General features: G+C 36.3%; 2 protein-coding genes and 1 pseudogene across 4 annotated transcripts; 1 reads left to right on the forward strand and 2 right to left on the reverse strand.

Moving 5' to 3' along the window:
• The first annotated feature begins 229 nt into the window (after positions 1-229).
• Positions 230-2,478, forward strand: LOC130979255 (protein-S-isoprenylcysteine O-methyltransferase B-like). Of its 3 annotated transcripts, XM_057902652.1 has the most exons (3): positions 230-464; positions 1,221-1,302; positions 1,427-2,478. In XM_057902652.1, the coding sequence occupies exons 2-3, from the start codon at positions 1,221-1,223 to the stop codon at positions 2,011-2,013; spliced, it is 669 nt and encodes a 222-aa protein (XP_057758635.1). In that variant the 5' UTR covers positions 230-464; the 3' UTR covers positions 2,014-2,478. The 3 variants fall into 3 exon arrangements, with proteins under 3 accessions (XP_057758635.1, XP_057758638.1, XP_057758636.1); XM_057902655.1 differs by having other exon boundaries at positions 1,221-2,478; XM_057902653.1 differs by lacking the exon at positions 1,221-1,302 and having other exon boundaries at positions 1,303-2,478.
• Positions 2,479-2,826: 348 nt separating this feature from the next.
• LOC130982704 (DNA polymerase epsilon subunit B) lies at positions 2,827-6,920 on the reverse strand. Its single transcript, XM_057906775.1, has 13 exons — positions 6,693-6,920; positions 6,416-6,596; positions 5,769-5,922; positions 5,523-5,655; positions 5,294-5,370; positions 4,924-5,028; positions 4,736-4,816; positions 4,501-4,631; positions 4,265-4,359; positions 4,078-4,177; positions 3,838-3,952; positions 3,630-3,740; positions 2,827-3,468 (listed from the first exon to the last, which is right to left on the reverse strand). Exons 1-13 carry the CDS (start codon positions 6,862-6,864, stop codon positions 3,328-3,330), a joined length of 1,596 nt encoding a protein of 531 aa, XP_057762758.1. The 5' UTR covers positions 6,865-6,920; the 3' UTR covers positions 2,827-3,327.
• A 1,344-nt stretch (positions 6,921-8,264) lies between these two features.
• Positions 8,265-17,568, reverse strand: LOC130981637 (pentatricopeptide repeat-containing protein At1g73400, mitochondrial-like; annotated as a pseudogene).
• Positions 17,569-17,770: the final 202 nt, after the last annotated feature.

A 17,770-nucleotide genomic window follows, 5' to 3' on the forward strand; every position in this document is an offset into this window, starting at 1 on the left:
TCGTTGCAGGTTAAAATTCCATTTAAAAATTTATCATTAGTCACCTTAGACGAACTCAAACGGTTTATTTGTTTCCCATTATTTTTGGTAGCCATCGGATTTATTTTTTCAAGAAAATAATTGGGCCGAGGGCCGAAAAATATTGGGCCTAAGACTTTTGGGAAACTCTTCATGATCCAAAAATTTTCTCAACAAATATTCAAACCAAAAAAACGTAGGTTTCACATTTTCATTCTTCTCGTTGTCACACTGCAACTCTGATCCCTCTTTTGACGCACAATCTCAATCTCATTTTGTGCGTCCTTCTTCAAATCAAATCCTCTCACAACGAATCGCACCTTTCTCATTTCGATGCCCTCATCCTTTCGATTTTTTTCTGTTACCAGATAGGAATCCACGGCGCGCTTGGGTTGACAAAAATTTGGGAAAGTGGAGAGCTGGACGCTAAGAATTTGCGTTTCAAGGTAAATTCATTTCTGGACACAGTGATCTTCGCTTCTTTGTTTTCTACCGGATGGTTCATTTACCATTTCAAAAGTTTTTTTTTTATGCTTTTGTTTTACGATGCTAGATAAGTTTGCGTATTTATTATTTTCCTAGAGTTTTTTTTTTATTATTATTACTTTGGGTTGGGATCTATCTTTTTGTAATGGAACTGATAAAATTTTGTGAAGGGTTGAAATGAAAAGGCATCGTTTGCTTCTGTTCATTTTTGTGGTGATTATCTTGTTCCGTTCATGTCCCAATGCATGTCCCATTTAATTGGTAACTTCTAACACTTCTATTTTTGCATATCAATATGTATATAAAACTTTGAAAGTATATGTTTGATCATATAATTTGGACGGATATTGAATTCATGGACCAGAACACTAGAATTTGAAATAGAGTTTAAATTTATTTAGCTTATTAAATGGATTCTTTGTTGTAAATTGGTTTGTTGAAATTTTGGTTTTCGTTTCAATCCAATGGGAAACCAACTATTCAATTGTTTACAAAGTTGTAATTTATCTATCTTGTCTACCTATGGATAATTTAAGTATTTTTCCTCCACAAAGTTAATGGCATGTTGGACTTCCGATCCTTGAGCCTTGTTTTATTTTTGCATTGAACAACTTATCGGAACCGATTATCTTAGCATGAACAAGCCGTGTAGTTTTTGCTTGCTTGAGAAATAAGCTCAATTGTTTTTGATATACCCCGTATCCATACTTTTGCAGATGTCCTACTACTGGAAGCTTATTCTTGGTGACATAATACAATATCGAGCTCTAATTTTACATTACTCGGCATCTTTTTCAGGTTCAAATTGTACCTCAGATATTTTTCACCAGCAAAGTCTTTCTGTGGCATAGCAAATTACATTAGAACTAATCACACTGCAAAACAGCAGAAACTTATTCACTTTATTTGGCAAAAATGACAGAAATCTTCAGCTACACAGCTTGCAGACAGTTATCTCAGATGTTCCTTGCAATACTTTTCTTTCACACTTCTGAATTCATTCTAGCAATCGTTATTCATGGGAGATCAAATGTAACCCTGAGTTCCCTTCTAATTAGTGCACACTATATTTTGGCAATGATCTTTTCATTGGCAGAATACATTTTTGAGATTGTTTTCTTTCCAGAGTTAAAGGAATATTGGGTTATTAGTAATGTGGGCCTGGCAATAGTTGTGATTGGGGAAGTTATAAGGAAGTTGGCTATTTTAACAGCAGGGCACGCCTTTACTCATCTTATAAGGACTCACCGTCATGATGATCACCGCCTGGTTACTCACGGTATATATGGATTTATGCGCCATCCAGGGTACTCTGGTTTCTTCATTTGGTCTGTTGGTACTCAAATAATGCTTTGCAACCCCATATCAGTTGTTGCATTTGCAGTTGTTGTCTGGCGCTTTTTCGCTAAGCGAATACCCTATGAAGAGTATTTCCTGAGGCGGTTTTTCGGACGTGACTACAAGGAATATGCCAAAAAAGTGGGGTCTGGGGTTCCCTTCATTAATTGAAAAGACTAGCCAATTTGATGAGCTGAACTATATCTTCACAGTGATCCATGCTAATCAAGAATGTTTGAATTGTTTCTATTGAGAAGATTTGAGCCATGCTTCATATTGTTTTCAACACGTCTAATTGGCTATGCCTTCATTGTATACAGCTGTGCTTGTATGGAACATCTGAAAATAAGGTTGGCTTAGGTGACCAAGATTAGTATCATGGTCTAGATCAGAGATCGATGGGCATCTAGCAAGCCTACAAATTTTGCCAGTGGACACATTCCTCGGGTGCATTAAATAATGCTCAATTGCTCAGGCATGTTCAAACCAATAAAATTTAGCTACTATTTAACTAGGATCTTCGTTTTTTTGTACAAGTTTCTGCCATTGGCAATGTAGTTGGATTCAACCTAGCACTTATGTAAACTTTCATTTGTAACTTGAAAATGCTTACAAATCAGAGAAATTACGTCACAACATTGTAGTTTGTGTGAACAATGCTAAAATATAAAGATGGTCGAATTTTATTCCTCACTTAGACTTAAACTGTAAACTTAATATTCCTATCAAAACTCAATAAACATGCTTAAGGTTTTATCGAGAGCAACCGCACGTTTCTTAAAACATCCTTATTTCCTAAAAAAAAGTTGTGAATTATTTCTTAAATAAATACGTACAAACCATACGAGGGAAACGCAATAAAAAAGTACATAGAAACCATACATATTTTCTTACGAACAAAGAAATATAAGTTCATTACAAATCCATTTTTAAAATCCAAGGCGAAAACCATCCTATTGGTTGCAAACTTATTTGGAGAGAAGGGTGAAAAACAGTAATTGAGGTTTAGATTATCTGTAGTTAAACCCTTTGATGGTTAGGATCAAAAGGTACAAATAAGGCTTCAGGCAGCCTCAGGCTAGACAATTACGAATTATTACATTATCTAGCAAAACCTCTATTAACAGGGCTGAACTTGTTGTATGTGTTAACGTGGCCATCCCTATCCCCAGTAAGTTTCCTCCTTGATGAATCTTGAAGCCTTGGTTGATATCTCAATTATTTATTGTTATAGAACTATTTAAAGAGCAAATTTCCTGAAGTATGCACTAACAATAATTATCCAAATAAAATTAAACTGTCTCAACTAGGGCTAACATTCCTACTATACAACAATTTTCTCTGGTTGGCCAAGGTAATTAAGCTATATTATACATTAACAGCTGTGACACGAAAGAACAGCAATGCACCGATACCAGACTCATCTCTCCTGGATATCTGATTAAAGAATGGTTAGAGAATGACAAAACCAAGAGAACTATCCTGTTACAAGGCTGACAATTCAACTTCCTGAGAGCAAGGCCGGTATGCCACAAAAGTGCTGTCAATTGAAAAGGAACCAGTGTTGAAGCAAGTGATTCCTGTGTACTTGAATGCCTTCTGCTGACTTCTGTCTCCCAAGACAATCTGCAACGATAGATAGATCACAGCATGAAAACCAGAATCAGATTACTTGCACTCCACCATGGTTAGCCCAGGGCATTTAACAATGCCATTGCTTAATTCTCATTTACATTCCCATTATTCACATTATGAGGATAATAACATGATTAAAATATAAGCAGTACCGTGTGCGGAGTTGGATAAAGATAAAGGCAGTGGTCATAGTTCCAGATGATCGGTTGTACAGTTAGAGGGAGTGGACAGAGATGAGACTGATGGGTCATGGTAGCCACAAGCTGAAATTTAAACCATTTCCATTAGAATTTTCTCAGATTTTTAAAACCAAAATTGACATGTTAATAACAGAAATCGCGCGGAAAAAGGAAATATTACATGCTGAAAAGGATCATCAGTTTCTTCCATAGAAGGTGGCATTAAACATGATCGACGCATTCTATACAGCATATCCTGGCGGAAAAATACAATTTCTTGAGTATAGAACTTGACCCTGCAACCAAAAAGTTATTTTTTGTAAGAACAATCAGAAAGACATCAGCTGTCACAGCAACTAGGAAGCACATAAATATACAGCTGAAGATGTCCCATGCAATCCTATTCAAATTGACCATTAACCTGCAGGGGTTGCTTGAGAATATGGCATTTGGTATGTGATTTTGGAGCTCCTCTGTCAAATATTTCGGTAGAGCACGCCTAGGCAGAACTGTTGAAGGGCCTAGGAAAAATTTTTTCCGAAAGTGTTGTCACAAGTATTGCAGAAAATAAAAATAGAAATTGTAAGTGATTATCAAGAATCAACTACCTGCATCATCAGGACCTGGAATAAACAGGAATTTACTGTGCTCTGTTAGCCGTGGATGGGCAGCAATTAGTTGCCCTAGCTTTCCAAACTGTGACCTGCATAAAGAGGCTTTTCAATTATTGTCCTTTTCAAAGCAATAAGTAATAACAATGGTGTTTATTAGTGCTGTTATAATGATAACGACAAATCACTTCAGAATCCATGAGAGAAGTAATAACATCTTAAGTGAAACTCACCTGAGGATTGAATAAGCATGAAACGCAAGGTTACATGGATGAGAAGAGAAGTTCCCCATGAAGACAAATAAGGAAGGAACAACTTCCACACTCTCAAAACCATCAAGCACAGTCTCCAGCTTTCCCATAGCCTTCTCTACGGAGAAACAGCATCAAGATTATAACAATCTAGCTTGAAAATAAAGGAGCTAGAGAAAAGAGAACAAAAAATAAAGAAAATGACAACTCAAAATACCTCTTCATTGTCTAGCCAAATATCAGACAGAATAACAAACATATCATTGACTGCTTTTTTCTCCATGTCTGCCAGTCTGATCTATTGTAATAGTAAAGGACAATAAATCTCACTTGAGTACATTCCTGACACACTTAAATCTCATAAAAATTAACATGCTACGAATAAAAAGGAGATAGTAAGGATACAGTTTCCTCTTTCGTTAAAGTACCACTACCGAAAAAATCATGCCCTGCAATTTGTCTAAGTGACTTATCCCTATCCTCCAGTGGGGGAAATCCACACGTTAAAACCTGAAGACAGATGCATCAATTATCAAACCATCTCAAGTAAAAATAAAAACAGATTAAACAGCAAGATTAAAACTTAAAAGCAAGACACAGGTAACCTTAATATTTCTTCATGCTAAATTTCTTTATAAGATAAACCCTTAATAGAAGGAACAAAGAACTTTTATATGATTCAATTTACACCTAAGAAAAAACTGTGTTCATTTAGGTGTAAAAAAGTGCATAAGATAACGGATTTTGAGATAGAGCAGAGTATGCTAAGAAGAACCTGAAATATTCCCGATGCCAGCATCTCGCCTTCAGCAACAACTATGGTGTTCTCAGAAAAGAATCCTGTAGTTATCTTGTATTGATAGTCAAAGAAACTGATAACATTATATGCGTGCCTATAAGAAATACATGTTGTGGCTTGCACGATTTATAGCATATATCACCACCACCACCATCAACAAAAGTCACAATAGCAATAATAATAAGTAATGATTGTCAAAAGGATATAGCATTAGACAAATTAATTTCAACTGAAGCGGTTAGATCTTCTAAATAAAAATGTCCATCCTCCAGCTGAGATATTACTCCCATTACCCATTTTCTACCCGTTTGTCCAACCAGAGATTGGATAGGAGATATCTGACAAAGACAACATAGCATACTACACGATTATTTTCTTCGGATTCTCCGCATTATATCAAACAAACTAAGAGATTAAAAGTTCATAGGCTTGTTGCAGCATCCGCCAATACCTCACAGCTCCCAAAATGTGAAAATTCTGATTCAAAAGCAGGTTTCGAAAAATTCTGATCTCGAGAGAGCCTCTGGAACAACAACAAAAACCTATCCCTATACAAGGCCGCTTTTGCTGATGCGTCACCATGAATAGGCAAGCTGCCTGTGTACCTGAAATGAAAAACACAAACCTATTTTTGCAGCATATGATAAACAAATCCAAGTGCAGGACAACAAACATTAAAAAAATATATATATTCAAACTATAACTCATCAACAGATTTCCACTAATATAGCAAAGCTCCTCAGCTTTTGTGCACTGAAACTTCCTATGTTAATAGAGCTCCGTCTTATTTTTAATAACATCGATATGAAAGCCTACAACCAGGCAAGATAGATAAAATTTGCTCATTGCACAAACACATAGCAAACAAAATGAGACCTTATTGTTTCATTGTAAATATTTTATCAGAAGTTCCAATTTTGGTAATTTACCCAAAATTGTCTTTATTTTTTTTTTATCAATTAAACACATTCTTTTGTTTCATTTGCCAGAACTTCTAGTCATTGTTCAGTCTTCACCACCAGAATGAAAATTAAACAAGAGAAAACTTTGAGGGATAAAGAAAAGAGGGCGAAATAAAAGGAAGAAAAAGTAGCCTACTCGTAGAACTGCTTTCTAATAGGGTCGTATCTGAACTTGGGGACCAGGAACGCATCGACGACGCGAATGGCAGAACCGCCGGCAGAGCATGGATCGGAGCTCTCCTCGACAGCCGCATCAGCTTCCAACAGCCGGCTCACCACACGGTGCACCGGCTCTTTCTCGATTATAGTGGATTTCTCTGCAATTTTTTTTTTCCATCAGAATTCAGAAAACTATATTCCAATTGAAATTGGAAGAAATGTTAAATGAAAGGAGAGTGAAGAAATGAGGTTACGAGATTCGAGTTCGAGTTCGAGTTCGTCGAGGAGGAGATCGATGGCTTCGTCCTCATCGGGGCCTTCGAATCGAGAGACGAAGGAGAGGATCTCGTCAAGAGCTTCGACTTTGAGGACGCGCCCTCTGATCTTGCACTTCCTCTGCACCTTCTTCCTCGTCGAAGCACTCATCTCGCTCTCTCTCTCTCTCTCAAGGTTTCTCTCTCTGGATTTCTTTCTCACTCACATTCACACAGTCTGAGTGTTGTTGGTAGCTGGTAGGGACGGGTCGGCGGGAAAAACCTCTGATTATTTGGAAGAAACGGCGGGAAAATTGTGAGTGAGTAGAATTACTAGAATGCCCATAATAGGAACTGTACTGTAATTGAGTAGAACTGCCCATAACCCTAGTAATGACCTGGGCGCCTGGGCCTGGGCCTGGGCCCGGCCCATCTGGTTATTGCTCTCACACCTCCCAAAAAATGACCTAAATGCATTACACATAGATTCTTAATTAAAAATAATAACACAATATTGCATTATTTATTTTGTTGACAAATCAAATACGTGCAAATTTTTTTTATGAATTTATTTTGTTTGTAAAGATATGTAATACAACATAAAAATATAAATAATATTTAAATTACATATAACGGTAAATATTAATTTAATTTGTTTATTTAATAAAAATCCGCTTGTTTCATTAAACAACTTATTCTTTTACATATGGTGATTTAGGAGATGAGTGGTGAAGAAAGTTATTTTGATTATATGTGATAATTAAGGAAATTGGTAACTAAATAACTACTACAAAAGATGTTTGGTGATTGGTGAACTAAATTTTGATTTGTTTTCCTAACTATTTTTAAAGTTGAACAAGGTTATGTAAGCTCAATTAAAGTCTGCTTGACAATGACGAGTACTTGATTAGCCCAACGATACTAGTATGCAACTAAGTTTAAACTAGGCAAGATCAAACAGCTTTTGTAGGGGGGAAATAGATAGAACAGAGTTCAACATCTTATTAGTGGTGATAACCATTTTTTTTATCCAAAAGTTAATGATATTTGTAAATCATAAATCATTCTAATAGTAAAATCCCAACAAAAAGGCTGATTGTCTAGTAGTTTGTAAAAGTGACAAAATTAGGACTCTTGAGAAAGTTATCACTACTAATTCTGACAAATAATATAAAAAAAAGAAAAACATTACAACACCGTCATATTATGGTTAACAACTGGCCCAAATGGCTTTTGTAAATTGTATCTGTATATTGAATACATTAAACATTAAAAGGTGAGTATTTTTCTTTATCAGTTCATGACCAACAAAACACCATTATACATGAGTCAGAGTCGCCAACTATAATAATTAGGATTCTGAATACAATTTAAACATATCTGCACCAAATGTTACTTTAAAAAAAGGTTAAATTACTCTCACTCATATAGTTTCACTTAATTTTCAATTAAGTTCTTAGGAACTAAATGAACCTTTAAAAACTAAAGGTTAAAAGTTAGTACTGATCAGAAATTACAAGAAAAACTAAAGGAAACTTGTATTATTCTTATATGAGTGTACAATATCACTTCTCAGACAAGTTCATTTCAACCATCAAACATTGCAATATCACTGACTTATAAAGATTTGGAGGAGAAAAAATTACGTTGAACACAACCTTCTCACTTACAGTGACATGGCATGAGGAATATGTAAAGACTGACAACAGAGCAGAGGTAAGAGGAGTAATAAATCTTTTCTAACTCTAAAAAGCAACGCTATCATACTTCAACAATATCTAACTAAGAATACACTAATACATTCAAATGGATTGCAAAGTTTGAGAGTTTGAGCACAAATAAAGTTCAAAGAGCCATGTCACCATGTCAATAAGAGCACCATGGCGATCACCAAAGCTACAATTGTTGCTTCAGTATCCGAGTCTTGATCTATCAGTACTATTGGCATGGGAACACTATCAAGATTGTCACTGGATTTCTGCAGTAAAAATTAACCAATCAAATGTCAAAAGAACTCCATATATAAAAGCATGACAAAACTTAGAGTACTTGAGAAAAGAAAAAGTTAACAAAAGTCCAAATGCTTGACAAAAGCAATATTCAGTTGGGGCAGCCACCATATTTGACTGCCACAAACTCAATTGCATGGATAATTGGAAACATCATGTGAATAGAATACATAGTGGACATGTAAATTATACAGCAATAATCTGCATTTCAGCTAAATTTCAAAAGAAAAAAGAAAAAAAATGTTGAAGACCTACATATCACATTCTCAATGACATATAAAGCTTATGAGAAAAATGATCATCATAATATTGTGACTACAAAATGTCAACTGAATGAAGGGTTAATAACTCAAAACAAAACAAAGAAAAAAACAAAAAGATGAGTTTAAATATATTTATAGGTCTATGATTATTAGTTCGGCACAAATTGAAATAGAACAACCAACTAACCATAAAGTGATGACATATTGCCTCTATAAGAAGAAATTATATTAGAATAGAAGATAAATTTTGATTTTGCTAACAGAGGACAAAAGAAATTAAAATAACAATAATATCACACTATCACAAAAAATTAATGGAAAGCAAGACTACCTATTTGTCAAAGCTACTTCATCATGCATTGCCAACAAAACTCCACTACATGTAATGTCTGTAGCTCAAATTGGTAGTTTACAGCTGAATTTGTTAGTACAATTTATATGTCTAACGTTTACTATTCTACTTTAGCAATTACACATTTTTTGTTATGGAATTGTATGAACCAAATAACAATTAAATCATTAAATGAAAATACCACATAGAAGAAAAATTAGAACTTCAAGATAGTAAAAAAAACAAAAAATTGAAAATATGATCTGATCAAGAGCCTTCTAAGGTGGAACTGGAAGGAAGTCATCTCAGAGTTTAAAATCATTATCATGTCCAAACTTTCTTAGAACTGTCCAAAATGCCTCTGTACTTCCTGAACCATAAACAAAATTACAAAGAGCTTCCTAAAGCATAAACAAAATTACAAAATGCCGTCATTGTTATGCAATTCAAAAGCTAAATTATTACTTTTTGTATCACTAAAAAGGAACAAATGTGAAACAACTAACCTCACCCCAGAATCACCATGATTGAGAGCAACAGCTCATTGATAACACTTAAGGGCGCTGTTAGTATCAATGGAAATGCAGCCAATATAATGACCCAGATATTTTAAAGTTTCTCCATTCTTAGGGTTTAATTTGGCTGTTTCAATGAAATGTTCAGCCGCTTTTTTCATGGTCCATTCACTTCTCCTTTTTCCCATAAGAATAAGTCCTAAATCATTGCATCACATATTTATCAAACATGAAAGACTTGAAAGTGAACAAATGAATAATAGGTATGGTAGTAAATCAAGAAAGAATGCTCAAAATAGAGCCTTCTCTGTTTTTTTTTTTTTCTCTTAATTTTTTGTTACTAAAGTAGAAGATAGGAATAAAGCTCTTAGTTACAACTTACCAATACTCGAAAGTATGCTCAGAATAACTCCCTTGCACTGCTTCTGAAGGGTAAGCCTCCCTTGAACCAAAGAAGTGCACAACACCATGACACAAAGTTTCACATATCAATTTTCTACACAAAATTCACTTCACAATCCACCTAAACCGTGGGAAAAACCAAAAAACAAAAGGGATACTGCAAAATTGTTCAAAAATGGCTAGAAAGCTTTCACTTACCAGCATAAGTTTTCTCCAGAACTCACTTAATTCACAGTCTTCATTTTGCACCTGATCTTGTTCTCATCCTCCACTGGCTTCTCCTTCCTCTTATCTTCTTCTGAACCAACACCCTCCATACCCAAATCTCAAAGCTTCCAATTGTACAAAATACTCAAAGCCAGAAACAAATAATCACAGAAATCTCCCAAAAATGAATTCATTTAGGGTTTATTACTGCTACTCAAAGAAGAGGGAGAAAAATAACTAAATCTAATATATGATTTGATTAATCAGGAAATCAACGCATTGAACAGGAAGCGATCAAATCAAATACTGACATTGAAGAGTTGAAATGGATCTGTGATAGGTGTTGTCGAACGCACACACACACACACACACTCACACTCTTGTCGACCATTTGAAGCTCCACTTGTTGAGCAACCAACCACCTACTACATTCTTATCATATATTAATAGATAGATACAGAAAGCAATCAAAGTAAAGATCTCGCATTAAGTCGCTTGCCTAGTTACCTGATCTAAACTCTCCAGCAAAACAAACTACCCTCTTTAACAAAGTGAATGAAGAAATGAGGAAATGGAAATAGGAAAATACAATGTGCCCAAAAGTTTAGAAAGGAAAAGTATAATGATCTTATTGAAATGAAGGCCCACTTGTTATTATTGTTATACAATGAGATAATTCCGAAGGCACAGCATACTGTAGCCTCATCAAAATGCCAAACAGAATCTCACAAATGGAACTATTAAAAGTTCACAACCACAATGCATGAGGCCATAAAATCCAGGCATGGATCTTCAAATCTCTAGATCAGCAGGTTGCATCAACTAAGCAGCAATGCACAATCAAACTGCATCATCGAAGCTTCCAGAATTTCAATGGACGAGCTAAAAGTGAGCAAAAATAAGATCCAGTGATGAAAATTTTCGCACTTTATAGCATAACAAGTCAAGCACATTAGATGCGCAACTAGTTGTTGTCATGAAATAGTCCGATAAATGGTGCAGTGATGAACTTTAAGGCGTATGAAATCATGAAAAACCTGCCATGGTTGCAGGTAATATTCATTGAACCTATCATCAAAAGAGCTGTCCTAACTTTGTGTCTTCGCCTCCTCCAGGGTCCGATGACAACTAGTAGCACAAACCAATCAAGAACTTATTACTTTCCTCTCAAACTCATGCTCTTACGCTTCTGGCTTAGTGCATAACGTCTTGCCATAGCATGATTATAGAACTTCCTCATGTGATCTGAAAGCCTGTGAATGGCATGGAGATCACCAATTGTCGAGAGTTGCATCAAAAAGGAATCGAACTTCCTATATGGCAACTTTATTCCCTTGTTTATCACTTCTTCCAAAAGAATAAAGCGTCGTCAATTCTATTGCAGCGAAATAGCCCCCTCAACCACAGTAAGTGTGTGTGTCGGTCTGCAACCTCGCTCCTCCATTTCGTGCCAAGTCTCAAATGCCCCATCAGGATCATCCATATCAAAAAACATTGAAATCAGCATATTATAAGTCTGAACACTAGGAAGGCAACCGAATTCGATCATTCTTCCATATAGTTTAAGGGCTTCCTCAGACTTCTTATTGTCACAAAGGACCTTGAGGAAACAATTATAAGTAACAATATCTGGAGGGTAACCTTTATTTCCCATCTCATCCAAGAACTTGTAAGCTTCATCTATCTTTCCATTCAAACACATCCCTTCAATTATATCCTTGTATGTTGAAACATCAGGAAGGCAACCATTGCTAATCATATGCCCCATAAGTTCAAAACACTCCTCCATTCTATCATTTTGCACAAGCGCCACAATTACAATTGCATAAGTCTTTGCAGTGGGAGAAGATATGGTTGAACCTTTCGTTCTCATAAATTCGAAAAGATTTAGTGCCTCGGTTATCATCCCTGCCTTGAAAAAGGTATCAAGGGCGGTGTTGTAAGTGAAATTGTCAGGCTTATGACCCAATTCAATCATCTCTTCCAGGAATTTCATTGCCCTAGTCGGGTTTCTAACCCTACACCAGCCAAAAACCAATATATTGTGTGTATCTGCATTCGGCTTGATCTTTTTCCTAACTTTCTTATACAGACCTTCAGCATCCTCAACTAAGCAACACTTGCACAGGGCATCCAAGAGCAAGTTAAATGCATTTATTTCTGGCTGCGTCTTCACTCTTATCCTCTTCTTCTTCGCAAACTTCTGCACACGAGTCAGATACTTCTCTGTATACCTCCTCAAAATCGTCAAGAGGACTTCAACTGGCACCGTGTTCTTGTTATGCCTCTTCATATACTCCAGCATGTCGCAAACTATCCGGAACTGCTTAGTCTTGTACTTAGTACAAGATAAGATGTCCATCATATCATTATAAGCACCAGGCTCATGTGAATAATTCTGTTGACAGCCAGCCCAAGTGAAGAACCGAAATGCAATCTTTTCGTCATAACGAAGCCTATGCAACACCCCAGTGACCAATGGGGTAGACAATGGAACACCCAATTGATCAAGGGCATTTTCCAAATTGTTAAAACCTAGTGAACTATCCATCACAGAGTTGTAAACCTCATCAACATAGCTCTCTAAACCATTAACTTCTTCAACATTCACACTAAAGCTAGAATTTTGGATCACTGAGACAGTTTCTGAACAATAATTCCGCATTGGAACAACATGTTTACCAAAAGAGTGAATATGCAGTGATGAAGACTGAATTAAGTAAACACAAGAAGCATGTGATCTTGAAATATGGCAAGGGGAGTGCTGAAAAGAAGAAAAAACTGGCAATTGAAGTGTGGTTTCAGTTTGAGGTGGAGCTTGAAGGGTTAATGGAGAAAAGGAAGGACTTTTCAGATAGTTTAGGTACCTATGAAACATACCGACCATCGTTTTGCTTCTTGAAATCGAAGGCATTGATGAAATAGATTATAGCAATACAAATTTGGATTGTGGGTATGTGTAGGTTTTATGCGAAGTACTTAGATACAGAGGAATGGGAGGGAAGACCTTACAGTGACTGATGATGCAGCTTCATTCCAAATTCGGCGTCTTTTTGAGAGGGAAGACCGGAGGGGCCAAAGAGTAGCATAAGGCATAGTTGTCAGAACCAAACCGGTGATCGAGACTATCAGGTCACTAGTTCAACCGGTGGATTACAGGTTGAACCGACTGACCCGATCCAACTTAAATAAAAATATGAAATAGTCAAAAACTTAAAATTAAATTTGAAATATATATATCTTCACCTACACTTTAACAACAATCAAGTCTCAATTTTTAAAATAACTAATACGAAAATAGACATATTAGTCAATACTACAATAATGTCTTAACTTGACACAATAATAGTGAGAATCAATTAGGCAATTAGCTATCAATTCCAATTAAGAAATTAACAATCACACTGCAGCAACAGAGCCTATTAACAATTAATCAATTAGGCAATTAACAATCAATTCTAACATACCCTATTATCTAATTATAATCACACTATCACATTAACAATCAATTAGGCAATTAGCAATCGATTCCAATTAGGCAATTAACAATCACATTGTAGCAACGAAGCCTATTAACGATTAATAATCAATTAGGCAATTAACAATCAATTCTAACCATGGTAATTTCAGGGCCCTCAAAATTAAAATTGAAAATAATATCATAAACCACGAAGTAAAACTAAATAACTAAATACCAATACATTTTCTTTCGAAATTCAAAATTAGCAAACCAACACAAAATCAGCAGGATAACTAAATTAGTAATAGTTGCGAGAACCGAACCGGTTATTGAACCGGTCCGGTGACAGTTTCAGTGGTTCAATGGTCCAACCGTGGTTAAACCGTGGCTGAACCGGTTTAATTAAATATACAATAAAATTATAAAAAAAAATTCTACCTCAATGACAAACACAGCACAATGTTCTACCACCAAACGAAAAACCTTGAACAATGCAGCAGATAATGAAAACACAGCAAATGCACCAGCCAGAGCAACAATTCTCCATTCAAAGAGATATAAAATCTGATTTTATCTTCAATGACTCCAGATAATTCATGCAAATTGAACAAAAAAAAATAATTCTCCCACTTCTTGACCCAACTTATAAATCAATTACATGCACGTCACAATTCTAAAAACAATTATGTTCTATATACTCTAAAAATCAGATAAAATGGTGAAGAAAAAACTTCGAAACAAGAAGACTTCAACACCAAGAGAGCAACACCCCCAAAAATTTTGAAAAAAAAAATCCTTCGAAAACAAAACTCCAGAATTACAAAAAAGCAACACCACCAAAAATGTTCAGAAATCACAGCAAAACATCAAGAATCCCTAAAGCAACAACGAACAGGGGTACTCTTAGGAACCCATCACAGAAGCAATATTCAACAAGTTTTCCTCACACAAGAATCACATAAGCAAAAATCACAGGGTGGCTTTCATTTTTTCATGACTTCGTATCCTATACAATATGATGTGAATTCTATGAATCGTCCTCATGATGTGAAAATGTTTTCAGTTTCCAATCAAGCAATTTCAGTTTTCTGTGGGGAATCCATACCTGAAGAATCACTTTGCAACGAATGGTCAGGATATAGGCAGTGCTAATGTGAAGCAGACATTTTTTGGGGGAATACCAATTACACCACCTCATTCAGTTCTTCCAACCATCGGTGCTGTTGCTGAACGGTTATTTGAGTTTGTCCTTGAATTTTTATGTGTGCAGTGCACGGACTTGTATCAATTATTTTAATCTGCGGTTGACGACGACGACGAGGACAGAGCGAGCTTGACGACGAGGACAGAGCTAGCTTGACAACGAGGGCAGAGGCGAGCTTGACGACAACAGCTGCTCCGAACCGACCTTCTGCGACGCGAGGAGAAGAGCAGATCTTCGAGTGGCGAGAATGTCCACCGCTGGTTGTCACCGCAAGCGCTAATAGTGGTGGAGGCTAACGGGTGGAGACCTGTGCTCTGATAGGGTTACAATCTTAGGGTTGGATTTTTCATTTTGTGAGAGAGAAGGGAGAGGGGAGGGGGGGGCGGAGGAGGCGTTCGTAACTGAGGGGGGTGGGTTAGCTTAGGTTAGTGGTGTTTTTTTTTTTCCTGGGCATCGAAACGACGCCGTTTCTGGGGGTATATGACAAAACCAGACCTTTAGAAAACCCACCCGGTTCGGCCAATTTTTTCAGGATGGTTCTGAACAAGGTTCTGAGAACCGAACTGGTAATCAAACCGCTTTAGTTACTGGTTTACTGGTTTACTGGTCTAACCAGTGGTTCAACCGGAAAAACTGTTTTAAAATAGAATAATAAATAAATTATAAATATGCAAGTATTAAGTTGAGGGTATAAGGTAGTATGAAGTTTTTCTAATGGAGTGGTGAATTACTCTCTTAGGATTTTCCTTTTTTTATATTTAAATACAAAATTGCCAGATGAAAGCATGATACCAAGCAAGTACACAATTCCTCATCAGTACACAAAATGTTAAAAGAAATATCTGACAAGAATAGGAAGAATATCAAATGAATTATCATAAATCCAACTAAAAAGTAAACATAGTACTCGGATAAATAAATTTGATAACATTATTAATAACAAAGTTGGTAATGGACAAGTGCTAGAAAGGTTTCACCAAATGAAGGTGCATACAGGCTTTTAGAGACAATATACTTGGATTTGTGCAGTAGCATTTTGGATGAGTTGTTTTGAAGACCATTTGGTAAAACTAAGCTTTGAATAGGTACAATACAGGCTTCACCAAATGCTCATAACACACAGAAAGACAGTTTCTCAAGATACATAAATAAGTGCTCATCCTCTGAAAATAATCATCTGAATCGGTATAAGGCAGGAAAAAATTACCATAAGTCCCTTTACCTAAGTCAAAATAAACAATCATATCTGAACTCAACAATCAGCATTCAGCACCAAACATTACAAAACATTAACCAATAATCACACTAAACCTGCAACCAGCAATTACAAAACAGCAACAAACATGAGTACATTATAAAACATTCCAAAACAGTGATGACACTAAACCTGCATAGTAAATAATCTCAAAGACAATGATCACCAATATCCAGCAAATAAACAATAAATACACAACAACAATTTAGCAAATAAACAAGAACAAGACCTAAATAGAAAATCCAACAAATTAAGTCGCAGCAACCTAACAATTTGACAAATTAAAACAACAGCAGCCCAACAATTTACCAAATTATCAACTTAACAAATTCAAGAACAGAAAATCACAACAAAACAAAAAAAAAGTAAAAGTAACAGAAGAACACAAGAACAATTAGAAAATTAACAAGTTCACAATAACAGTTAAAAATTTTACCAGAAGAACACTAATGCAAGTGGAATCATCATGCTAATATGTTTTCTGCAAAGATGCTATTTGTACAGCTAAAATTTCCTAATTACTATGATCCAATTATTCTAATTTCACATGCAATCAACTTAGTAAGTTTCTAAAAGCTAGAAATTATAAAACCAACCAGAAATATGGTTAAAGCATTTCATCAAGAATGTTGAGTGCGGTAAAATTAAAACGAAATAAGAGAATTCAATGCTTAATTTCAATGTAATAGAGAAGAGAACATAACTATTGTAACTTTAATTTAGTCTATGAAAAAAATCCAAACCACTACCAAATCAAATAATTACTTATTGTAATAGAAATCAGAAGTTGCAGAGTTTGAAGAAGAGTATTGGTGTTATGTGAGTGTATTGTCTGGTGGCGGGTTAGGAAACTCACGGCGGGGACAACAGAGAGTAGTTCGACGGCTGAGTGGAGGCGCGGGTTGGTCGCAGAGTTTGAAGCAGAGCAACGTGGCTTCCAGACGAACGCGAACGGTGAACGCCGAGCGAACGCGAACGTGAACGGCGAACAAACGGCGACGGAAGCGCGGCTGAGCAGCCAAAGACGACGGACGCTGAGCTCGAGGAAGCAACCGCGATCGGTGACAGCGAACAGGGGTTGAAGACTTGGAGCACGAGGGAAGCTAGATGACGGATGGCGAACTTTGAGTGCGACGGACGGCGGCAGTATGCCACTCCTTGTGGCGGTGGTGTAGGCTTACAGTGCTAGGGTTTTGTGGTTGCGTTTGTGTGATTTCTCTGACTGAAAGAAAGAAAGGGAGAACGGGAGAAAGAAACGAAGGAGCTACGGCTACCCTCTTTTGTGTAAACCGGCCGGGTTCCAGTTCGGTCTGACCGATCGGTTCTTGTCCGGTTCAACGGTTTTTTGCCACTTTTCTGATTAGCGGTTTTATATGTCTGACCGGACCGTTAATGCTGCCGATTCGCGGTTAAACCGGTCTGATTGGTCGGT

Source organism: Arachis stenosperma, chromosome 5, assembly GCF_014773155.1.
Source record: "Arachis stenosperma cultivar V10309 chromosome 5, arast.V10309.gnm1.PFL2, whole genome shotgun sequence".
NCBI classification, from domain to species: Eukaryota; Viridiplantae; Streptophyta; class Magnoliopsida; order Fabales; family Fabaceae; genus Arachis; species Arachis stenosperma.